At 37.3% G+C, this 12,205-nt stretch overlaps 1 protein-coding gene across 1 annotated transcript in view; it reads left to right on the top strand.

Annotated features, from left to right (window-relative positions):
- Positions 1-12,205, top strand: part of ARHGEF26 (Rho guanine nucleotide exchange factor 26) — a 126,056-nt gene that overhangs the window by 25,669 nt on the left and 88,182 nt on the right. Inside the window, exon 5 of the mRNA XM_012774383.3 lies at positions 9,236-9,292. Within this exon, the coding sequence (XP_012629837.1) occupies positions 9,236-9,292 (57 nt within the window). The remainder of the gene's footprint in view (positions 1-9,235; positions 9,293-12,205) is intronic.

Genomic DNA, 12,205 nt, shown 5'->3' with positions numbered 1-12,205 from the left:
AATAGAAATGACAGAGAACAGTGTGAAGGTCAGGAAAGTTCTCTCTATAAGATATGACTTAAACTAGATGGGCTAATGGAGCAGAAGAGTAGGGAATAAAAGTAATGCGAGTATAAATGACTTGAATAAAACTTCGTACATAGGCAAAGGGAAAAAGAAAGATGTTTATTCTCTTTTGTTTCTCAGGTCTCCATGCACTAAGGTAACTTCAGTCCAAATCATCACATGCTTTGTATGTCTAATGTAAAACATCAGTTTACTATATTACCCGTTTTTCCAGAGCAGGTTTTGCTCAGGTTAAAATTTTTTTATTTTTTTTGCACACCTCAGAAATTAACTTTGGTGCCAGTGTTGCTCTAAGTAATTTACTGTTTTGGAGTTTGTCATTTCAAGGACACTGAAAGATTTCAACTCGTTTTTTATTTTCTTTTTATCTATCATTACTTTCTAATTTTTCTATAATAAATATGTCTTGGCTTTGTAATTAAAGCATCATTTTGAATAGCAAAAACCAAAATGTTTCAACATCCTCTCTCAAAAAAGAAAGAAAACAAGCCATATACAAAAATAACAAAAATAAAATGGCATGTACGACATTGGCACCACTTTTCAAAACAGGTGCTCTTTTCTTCTGCACGAGAGGTACCTCAGACGTGTTCTGCCTTCCTCAGCCCCTTGACTCATACCTTCAGTATGTGTAAACAGTGTCATTCTCAGTTATGCTGTGAGCCTGGCCTTCCTCCTCCTCAATCTCATGCTTGCAGATCTGCCTGTCATCACTCATTTTCAGCACTGTTTTATAAACCAGTGCTTGGTTTGGACTTGAAAAAAATCTTTTTTTCTTATGGCTGCCCTTTATCTTAGCTTCCTTATTTCTTTTATGTTTTTTGTCTATCTCATTTCTCTAGCTTTCCTTTTGGCATCAACAAAGAAATATATGTATTATTGGCAACCTTAAACAATGCCACTTGTCTTCTCTACTTGTTTTCTTTCCTTTTTGAGAGAGGATGTTGAAACATTTTAGTTTTTGTTATTCAAAATGATGCTTTAATTACAAAGCCCCAAGACATATTTATTATGGAAAAATTAGAAAGTATCGATAGATAAAAAGAAGAAAATAAAAAAAACTAGTTGAAATCTTTCCCTTCACCATTCACTGCTGACATTTTGGTATGTAACTTTTCAGATCTTTTCTATTTAAATGTGTATATAGAAATTGGTCTTTTAAGCAAAAATATAATAATAATTTTGTCACTTATTTTTTCCTTGAACAATGTTATAAATTTTTTTTCATGTTATTAAACCAGCTGTTTTATAAACTACTGTTTTTCTCTTAACAGTGTTATGAATGACTTTCCATGTCATTAAACTTTCTTCCACAACAATAGCCATTGTACTATTTTATCAAATAAGTGAATGTTTAGTTCTCCCATTTAATTTCCTATTGTTGGTCATTAGTTTGTCTTTCATTTTTCAATTTAAAATTTTTCAAAATTTAAAGCTTACTTTTTAAAAACAATTATTTTGAAGCACAGAAGTAATACAAATACATTCTCCTTATTAAAAAGTTAAACATAGCAGTTAAGACTGACAGCTACTTTGACTTCACCACCATCCCAACCTCTCAACTATTCACTGCTATTAGTTTGGTCTGTTCCTCAGTATTTTATTAAATAGCCCGTTTTTGAAAAATTGTTAATCCTTAATTATGTAATTTTATAGAATTGCCCTTTTATTCTAAAATGATTCCCATTCAACCTCGTTACTTCTCTGTCATTAGTGTTTCATATATTTGTTAACCTCATTTTCTCTCTTCTTAATTGCTGATAGATATATGAGAACTGCATTTCTCTTGTTCATCTGGGGGACAGAGAATGAAGACATTTTGGTCCAGGCTCAGTAGCCCACAGAGGGGAATGCAGAGAGAGAGCCACAAGGAAAAAGAGAGGAATTTGTTTACCTGGAGAAATGTCAGGACTAATCAACAAGTTAATTGACTAGGGAGCCCCAGTGACAGCTTAGTTTTTACTGCAGCAGAAAGTGGCAAAGCCAATGAGAGACGTGGTGTCTGGGGAGGAACTTAATTTAGGGGAAGAGTAGCTGCATATCATAGATCTTGAAAAACTCAGAAGTTTTAGAAGGCAGAGTGCCACAGTGATTAAGAGCTCAGGCTTTGGGGACCGACAGACAGGCAGACCTGGGTTTGAATCTCAGCTTTGCAACTTGTTAGGGTAAATGACTTTACTTTTCTGTGTCTCTGTTTTTTTTTTTTTTTTTTTTTTTTTTAAGCTAGGGATAGTGATACTTTCCTCAAAGAGTTGTTATAACGTTTAGATGCTTGGCAAGAACAGTGCCTGGTGCATGTTAAGCATTCGATACAATGGTAATTTGAGACATAAATTAAGGACTGACCAGAACTCTGAATCAGGAATTGCAAAGAGGTGGGTAGGGAGCTAGAGAGGGCTGGCTGCAAATGAAGGAATACACGCTTATCTCTGAAATTGTACAAAGCACAGCAGTTTATTCTTGCACATTTAATTACCTGTTTGTGTTTTGTATTCTCAGCCTCATGTCTGTGTTGAAATAATTTGAGTTCATTCAGAAGTCCTGGCTCTGTCTGTAGAAGGTGACATAGGCCATAGAGGGGCAAAAGCCCCAAGCCCTCGCCTGCTTTATCTGAGTTTGCTATCATTTTAGAAAACCCGATGTTACCTGCTTGAGGCTTAATGCTTGTTATTATAGCATTGCTATTATATCATTATATTATTATCATATATAACAACATTGTTATTATATCATTGGATCTTCTTGAGATCTAAGAACTTTGGTGAGAATTATATAGAATTAAATTTAACACCAGTAGATCAGAAGGAGATCAAATTTTTTAATAAATGAATTAGGGCCGGGCGCGGTGGCTCACGCCTGTAATCCTAGCTCTCTGGGAGGCCGAGGAGGGAGGATTGCTCGAGGTCAGGAGTTCGAAACCAGCCTGAGCAAGAGCGACCCCGTCTCTACTATAAATAGAAAGAAATTAATTGGCCAACTAATATATATATATATATATATATAATTAGCCGGGCATGGTGGCACATGCCTGTAGTCCCAGCTACTTGGGAGGCTGAGGCAGAAGGATTACTTGAGCCCAGGAGTTTGAGGTTGCTGTGAGCTAGGCTGATGCCACGGCATTCACTATAACCTGGGCAACAAGCGAGACTCTGTCTCAAAAAAATAAATAAATAAATAAATGAATGAATTAGGAGGCCACTGGCCTGTTTTTAAATTAAGCATATGATTTTATTGAATGTACCATTATCTTTTATCATTTTTTTAAAAATAGTATTCTTTCTATTTACTTATCACTCCCCAAATGAATGACCACATCTTGACCTTATATCTGGTCTGGTTATATAGATCTCTGGCCATTGAAACTGCTGTTCTGTGGTGGCCATAGCTTAAGTGAAGTGATGTCTCAGAACCTTTCCCTGTGGATGCCACAGGACTGGAGAAAGCCTATGAGTCTGGTTTCCGAGGACCCTCTTTCTGGACCTTGGCAGATTTTTCATTTTAATGACTTCAAACATACTCTCAAATTACTGCTGTTTCCATGTTATTTACAGTGAAATAACTCTAGCTCATTTGTAACTCAGGATGACTTGGGCTGTGGTAAGTCTGTAGAAAGGACCTGGGAGTAGTGATTGTGTCCTGTGGCGTAGTTTTACTTTGCAATCTCTTCCCACTTGAGCTCTTAGGAAAGGAAGCCTATGGGTAGAGAATCACCATTAGGCATGAATAACTGGCTTATTTTCAGCAAGTGAGTGAACTCTGACAAGTTTAAAGGTCTTAGCTCAAATGGATATTCAGTGTAAATTAGTGCTTTATGGAGCCAGAGTAATCTTGGATTATAAATACCTGACGTAATTTTTAACTGCCTACATTTCTGAATCTTTTTGGTGTATCAGTCTTTTGAGGTCCTCCAATTCTGTTTTCCCTGGCTGGTGGAGAAAAATAGAAGGAATGCATACTCATCTTATCTAGAAACAATATCAAGTCACGGAGGGCTTGAGAACATATCTCTGTTTATCCCACAGAAAAAGATGACCTGATTGGTCAGGAGACTAGTGCTATTAGTCTTAGCTCTATCCACAGACAGGTTCTATGTAAATGGCAATATTAGGGTTCTATTGGGGGCTTAGAGAACTTGGCTTATAACCTATTCCAGTTAGTGGAGTCATAGACCAAGGAATATTGCACAAAGTGTATGACTTTCCTGATGCAGCTCTCTGTAAGGTGAAGATGCTTAGTGCTGACTGCAGTAATGGACTCACTGCCTAAGCCTGTCTCTTCCTTCATAGGATATTCATCTGAGAAACTCAGATTGGCAAGGTGGCTTAGTTTGGGCTGCTATACCAAGAAATCATAAACTGGGTAGCTTATAAACAACAGAAATTTATTCTTCATAGTTCTTGAGGCTAAGAAGTGTGAGATCGAGGCAGATTCAGTATTTGGGCTGCTTTCTGCCTCATAGATGATGCCTTCTTGGTATATCTTCACATGGGTGGAAGGAGTGAGGGTCTCTATGGGACCTGTTTTTTAAGAGCATTAATCCCATTCATGAGGGCAGAGCTTAATCACCTCCCCAAAGGCTCCACTTTCTAATGCTGTCACTTTGGGGATTAGGATTTTAGCCCATGAATTGGGGGTTGAGAGGGGCAGGTACAGACATTTGAACGATGGCACAAGGGATCAAGAAGGAAACCAACGTGAATTTTAGATGAAATATCTAATGATTTAACTTTTGGGTCAATAGTTTAGGGTGTTTACCCTTTTATAAGTTTCATAAAGTATGTTTTGGGTCTAACTAGACAAATATATATCCATAGAAGTATCTTGTAGTGTTCTTTATTAGGTATAGCCAATTATTCCTTTCTGTCTCCTTTGGACATGCAAAATATGTCAGTTACAAAGATCACAGGTCAAGAATTTCAGCATTGAGTAAACCAGTGAATATAAAATTTGTAATTATGAATTTAAAACTATTATAACATTAGCGAGTTCTTTGTATTCACTATCTTGACAAGCCACAGATACATGTTCATATTTTTAATATGTCAGAACTATAGTCTTATACATTCTGTTTTTTGATTTGAATTGTTATTCACTTAAAATGTTGAAGATATTGACATGTGTTCATACTTTCTCTTTAGAGTCTGGAGTCTGCCACGGCCAGGTCTGAGCAGATTTGTGAATTGGCTAAATTATACAAAAACAAAAACCTCAAATTGAATCCAGTTCTTACCTCTTTGTCAAACTACTTTTGCAATTCTACTTGTTGATGACATATTTAAATACGAAATTTAAACCAGTGAGGAATAAGAAAGTTCAGTTGAGGTTGCTTTGGCTGTCCATGTGTTTAAAGGGGTGTTGCTTTGGCTGTTTGGTCCCATGTGTACCCAGCTAGAACTACCAGTATAAGATGTATATTTTTAAAATGAAAAAGGAGCCTGTATAATTTTAAATTTCTTTCACTTTAGATAGTAAATACATAGAAGATGGTTTATTATTTTTTCTTTTCCACAAATAGAGACAAAGGGAGCATTTGCAGAAATGTAATAAACTTGGCAATCCTTTAGATTCTCTTAGCAAAAATGGGCTAACTGCAAAAAGCATGTACATTTTAAAACCTATAGGTATAAACATATGCTTTATACATATTTTTTTCATGCAAACAAAGCCTGGGCCTTCACATAATTTTTACTTAAATTTACTGATGATAAGGTCACTGCTTGTTAATTTGAAAATTTCCATAGGTATTTCCTATTACAAACGTTGTACACATTATTTCTTCTTTTTTCCTTCTTTTTCCTTTCTCCCTCCCTCCCTTCTTCTCTCCCTTTGTTCCTTCATTGTTTATTCCACTTGATATTATGTGCCTGTGTTCTCATTCTCCCCTAATTGTCTCTTCTCTGCCTTCTGCCAGTCTTCTTGGGGCCCTCTTTTTGGATCACTGTCTCCTGCTCTTTCATTTCTCCCCCTCCCTGGTTTCATTTCTCCACACTCATCAGTCTCTGACATCATCTTGCCCGCTCATGCCCTTCTACCCCCGGCACCTGCTCTCAGGTGCTACTTGATTTAGAGTTGACTGTGGAAGGCCTCAGGCAGACAGAATAATTTCTCTGGGATTTGGAGGAAGAACCTGGCGAACCTGTCCTGTTATAGGGTATGGAGGGGCTGAGGCAGAAGGACAGGCAGTGGGAGGACAGACCTGGGGGCAGTGGCCTGGCAGCCAGCCACAATGAGCTAGCTGCTTTGTCAAACTCTCTAGAGTAAACTCTCCAATGTGCTGCGCTTCAGTTTTCTTAATCATAATCCAGGAACACTTCCTGGATTTTTTTTTTTTTCCTATTACAGTATTTTTGTGTGAGCCACTGGTTCCTTATGGGATGGCTTTTTGGTTAAAGGAATATTTTAGTATTTGTGATATTAGTGTTAGTGAAAGGTGATAATTCTGTACATTAATATTTTACCCTTTTCCAAACTACCTTGTCTTCCCCTTCAAAAGAGCAACTACTTTAGCTGTGGATTTTCCCCTTTTTGATAGAATGAAATACTCTTAATCTCTCAGTAAACTAGCTGTCATCTGGGTAAGTCTCCAAGCCCGGCTGGGTGTTTCATTTTCTTCCCCAGAAGATTTTTGGGTCTGAACTCCAGTTGCGTGGAGATGCCACAAGTGTGGTAGTTCTTCCTGGTGGCCTTACCTGTAGAGAGTGTGGGCGTGGCACCTGTATGTCCATCTGCCAGAACTTTGTGTCATGCAGGAAATCCTGTGAAATTCCTGCTCAGGGTTAATCAAAGGTAACAGCTGTAAAGGGTCTCATTCTTCTGGCTGACATTCTCATTCTTCTCCTCCCTTATTAAAATGTACGAAGAAGAAGCGTTTTTAGCCTGGAATTCTTGCTGACAGGCTGACCCAGGTTTAGGCTGGTGGGTAAGGCTCAGAACATTTTACCATATAGGTAGACCAGAAAACAACATGGAAACTGGTACGGACTTGGTTTTAGAAGGGGTCTTAGTGATGATATCCCAACCCTAGAAATGGAGTACCTCTCAGAAAACAGTGGGTTCCTAACCCGTATAATGCATGACTAAAAGCACGAGCCCAGGAATTGTACATGCATGGGTGCAGATCCTGGCCTTGCTACCTATTAGCTGTGTGCTCTTAGATTCTAAACCTTCTGTGAAATGGGAATAAGAACAGTATCAACTTTATAGGATTTTTATGAGGATTCAATGGGAAAAGTATAAAATTCAATGGAAAAAGTATAAAATGCTTAGCATATTTCCTGGCACATGATAAGTGTTTAGTAAATGATTGCTGATTTTACTGTTGATTTTCTACTCTACTATACTGCTTTCTAACTTTTTCCAAAGACCATATTAAAGACTGTAACATATAATTGTCTTCTTTTTCATGACAGCACAATATAGAGAGAATTGTGCACCAGCTGTCTTCATGTTAGAGTACGCGTCACGCTCCTGGGGATTCATGATGACTTTGTAAGGATGGGCAGAAACAGTTTTGAGGATACCATTTTCCAGATCCTCATCTTCTGGGTTCCCCTTTCTAAAACAGACTGCACCTGCAGTAAAAGTGCTAAGGCAGGTTGTCTTTCCCACCTCCTTTTTACAGCCACCCTTTTGCCATTTTACCACAGAAAGGCATCTCTCTTACCCATCTCAAATCTTACCCTCGTGCCATGTCCCAAGGTGTAAAATCACTGGAGCCTCACGTAAAGGGAGTCAGTTTGAAATACTGGTTTCAGCAAACTCTCCTTTAATTAAGGTACCATAAACCCCCCTCTCAGTAAGAAATGCAATCTCAATGAAGTTTTACTTTTCATGCTTAATGCATTGAAATTGGAATTAATTGTGTTGTTTTGATCATAGGTTATTGAGGATATTTGTGTTGGAATCTTGTGTACTTAAAGCTTAACAATCACAGGAAATTCTTTAAAATTAAATTTAAAAACTTATTATTTGCTTCTGCTAAGGTGAGTAATGAGACTCTCACACATAGAATTATATTACATTAAGAAAACTTGGGGGGAGTTGAAATAGAAATGTGATTTCAAGGAGAAAGAGGAATAATGTAAATACATGTTAAAGAAAGCTTACTTTTAAATGAATATCGGTGGGTATCAAATCATTATGGTTTTTACATTCCATTGGATATATTTAAAAGTGTATAGTAATAAATACATTTTGATATGTTTAGAGTTACAATTAGCAGGAAAATACATCTTTTTAAGTCTTTAAATTTGTGATAAAACAATATCAGATGTCAACTTAAATAGGTCTTGGGAACATGGCTTTAAAATTTTGTTTTTTAGGAAGTACAGGATTTCATTGGTTGGTATTTTACATATGCCTTACCTTTTGCTAATTTAATCTTTGAGAAACATGAATGTCTGTCATGTGCCAGACTCAGTGCCAGGTGTGCCAGAAAAGACCCCAAGTCCTGTCCTCATGGAATTCATGGGTTAGCCTCTACTCTTTGGTTTAGAAACTGAATTATGATGGGAACCACAACAATCAAATAGGTGGCAGTTGAGATAGGATTGCAGTGATTCAACTAATGATGCCACTACATCAGTCCAAGTATGATACTTGTGTACATGGTTCTTGTAGGTACTATAGCTACAAAAAAGCTTCTCAAACTAGCATCTTTATTTGTCAAATTTAATATACTGAAAGTCTACTGAAACTTGGAATGGGAGAGGAGACTTTGTTTTCTTGTTTGCTTGGATTTTTATAAAGAGCACTTGTATTCCATGGAATCTTTATGGAAAATAGTGTTCAAATTATTTTCTCAGTGTGTGATCCTTTATTGGATCCTATGATCCAGTAAAGTCTCAGAGTTGTGAATTCATTTTCTTTATTTATTATTTGGGTGATTGATTTGATATATATTTTAGGAATATCAAGAAGTAAGACTAGAACAGGAAAACTCAACTTGATAGGTTTGTTTTCTAAACGCTTTTCACTTCTTCAGTGTTGACCTATGCTAATTTATTCATGGATTAAATGTTATTTGAGGGTGTTGAGAACAGAAAATCAATGTGCTTAATTTAACATTTTTCATAATTTCTCTTCATTTTTGAAGGGCATAGAGTTATGCCTTACATAATAAAGAAACTTAAAGTAAATGAGTTAAACTCTATTGTGCTTTTTCTCCTAGGTGAAAAGAAATGGATTATCTCAGACAGTAAGCCAGGAGGAAAGAAAGAGACAAGAGGTATGTTTCCACCCAGCAGACGCTTTAGAGCTCTGTCTGAAGTGTGCATGTGGGTGTCCGCTCTTTTGTGCTTTCACCTACTATGTGTGCTCGTTCAGTGTTGTCCTTTGGAAATGTATTTGTTTTCTTTTTACAAAAGCAGTTAGTGATCATTATTAAATAAGGCTACACATAAGCCTTCAGATAAGAAAAAAAAATTAAGTATCTCAACATCATTTGAATTTAAACAACACAGCATCTACTCCAAGTATTTAAGCTGGAAGAAATATGTCGAAAAATGAAATCGACATTAGGTCCTGAAACTCTAAAAGGATGTTAGTGGAAAAGCTGGTGAAATATGAATAAAGTGTGTACTTTAGGCCGGGCGCGGTGGCTCACGCCTGTAATCCTAGCACTCTGGGAGGCCGAGGCGGGCGGATTGCTCGAGGTCGGGAGTTCGAAACCAGCCTGAGCGAGACCCCGTCTCTACTATAAATAGAAAGAAATTAATTGACCAACTAAAAGTATATATACAAAAAATTAGCCGGGCATGGTGGTGCATGCCTGTAGTCCCAGCTACTCGGGAGGCTGAGGCAGGAGGATCGCTTGAGCCCAGGAGTTGGAGGTTGCTGTGAGCTAGGCTGACGCCACGGCACTCACTCTAGCCTGGGCAACAAAAGTGAGACTCTGTCTCAAAAAAAAAAATAAATAAAAAAATAAAAAGTGTGTACTTTAGACAAATGTACTCTGGTTATGTAAGGTACTTTGGTTAGGGGAAGCTGGGTGGAAGGTACAAGGAACTCTGAACCCTCTTTGCAAATTTTGTATAAATCTAAAATTATGTTTATTTAATTAAAAATAAAACAATACTAGAGTTTTACAGCTTGAAGTTTAAATAAATGCAGTTTAAGAAAATTGCTCATTGTAATAATATTGTGAAATTCTCAAAGCTCTTTCCTCCTGCCTTATGCATATGTATGTGTATATACATGCATGTATATATAAGTCTATGCATATACATACATATAGATTAATTCCGCAAAGGACACGAGGATATCGTTTTCTTATATTATTGGCATGGAATAAAGCAAAACTACAAAAGTGCAGTGTAGTGACTTTTTAAGTTTAAGAAAACATAATAGTATAGAATTTTGGTATACACATCCACTGAGAATGAATGAATGTATTACATTTATAATTTCTCTTCATATTTTTTAAAGGAAATAAAACTTTTGATGAAGTAGAATACCTATATTCCTACATACTCCTCTTTAGTCCCATTCCCTTCCTTTCCTCCCCAGAGACAGCTATAATTATGAATTGATGCATATCCTTCCAATCTGTGTTTTTAAATCATGTGTTATATGTGCACATACACACAGATATATTTGTGTGTGTGTGTTAAAATGTATTTAAATGGTATGATTCTGTACATATTTTTTGGTTACTTGCTTTTTGCACTCCAAGGTACTTAATCCTATTTGGACATTTCTGGGGTTTTTAAATCTTATATATTTGAACCATGTCTATTTCTTTTACATTCTGAAAATATTCAAACTCGTTATGTCAAAAAGTAATGACAGCAGCAAATCTAACTTTATGGTTCTTTGTATTAAACTACCAATTACTTACCTTTTCATGTGATCTATTCTAAATAGTTTATTCTGTCTTTTTGCGCAATTTTAGTATTTTAGATTTGATTACACAAGCTTTTGTTGTTGAAAATATTTTAAGCCATTCCAAGACACTGTATCATCAACAATCTGCAACTTTTGGTCAGGAAGGAAAAATTTTCTTTAGTTTGCCTTATATTTCTTGGGGTGCCTTATATTTCTTGCCTTATGTTTCTCACACAATTTGGGTGAGCCTCTTAATTTTCTTACTCTTTACTCCTCAAATAGTTATGTCAGTTAGTTCCTTGGAGCACAGCTGAGGCTAGGACAGCACATTTAAGTGAGACCCAAGTCCCTGCATCTTATGAATGCTAACAAGGGAGGTAAACATGGAGATTAGCACGTTTAACGTCACTTACAAAGTGGGCACCACCCATCCGCAACTGGGCATCCACCTGCTTTGCCTCCCCTGCACCCCCTAGCCTCAGTCAGAGCCCAGCCAGTGCTCTTGGGGCAAGAGCTTGAAGAGGGAGAGTCCTGGAGGTCAGGGTGGTGAAAGCAGTGTTACTGGGGAGCTTTCCAAGAAGGATGTGAATCTCAGGCCGAGGAATTCTCCCTGCATTGCCATTTTTAGAGCATCTGAATTTGATTCTGTTAAGGAGCTAGATGAATTCCTTACACAGGGTGTTGATGTCTATCCACATGTGTGGGTTGGCATTTTTCATCATTAACACTTATCAGGAAAACCACTGTGTGCCTGACACCAAGAGTTTCTGCAGAGGGGTCCTTTGCTCCTTGAGACACTGAAGAGAGTAGAGAGGGTGCCTTGTTGAATGGATGGAATTGCTTTCAATTGTATGAGTTTATATACAAGAATTTCTGTGGCTGATAAGAACCTTTTAAGGGTAGGTAAAGTCATGCCAGAATATTTGCTGTTATTGAGTGCAAATTAGTGAGATTAAAACATAGGGAGAGAAAGAGCATGCCTGAGAGGGGAGCGAAGGAAGACATTTGTGAGAAATTCTCTCTGAATCCCGAGTGATGACTATAAATTCTTACTGTCCCTGAAGCAGCATGCCTTGAAAGCAGAGCTGGAGGAGGTGACCCCAAAGGTTAATTAGTGTCATACTGAGGTTTTATGACATGCCCTGGCTTCCTTCCATAGATTCTTCCCCTTGGCAAAGGCATGACCTCAGGATGCAATGTCAAGTCATCCAAATGCTTTCATGTTTTTCATATATACACTGCAGGCAGTGACTATTTCTTGAGATTGGGGTGTATGTGCCTTATATAAAGACAGTAGCTTGGTGATGCAGTTTTC

Source organism: Microcebus murinus, chromosome 1, assembly GCF_040939455.1.
Source record: "Microcebus murinus isolate Inina chromosome 1, M.murinus_Inina_mat1.0, whole genome shotgun sequence".
Taxonomy (NCBI): domain Eukaryota; kingdom Metazoa; phylum Chordata; class Mammalia; order Primates; family Cheirogaleidae; genus Microcebus; species Microcebus murinus.
The sequence above is the reverse complement of the archived record's forward strand: the minus strand, read 5'-3'. Positions and strand labels throughout refer to the sequence as shown.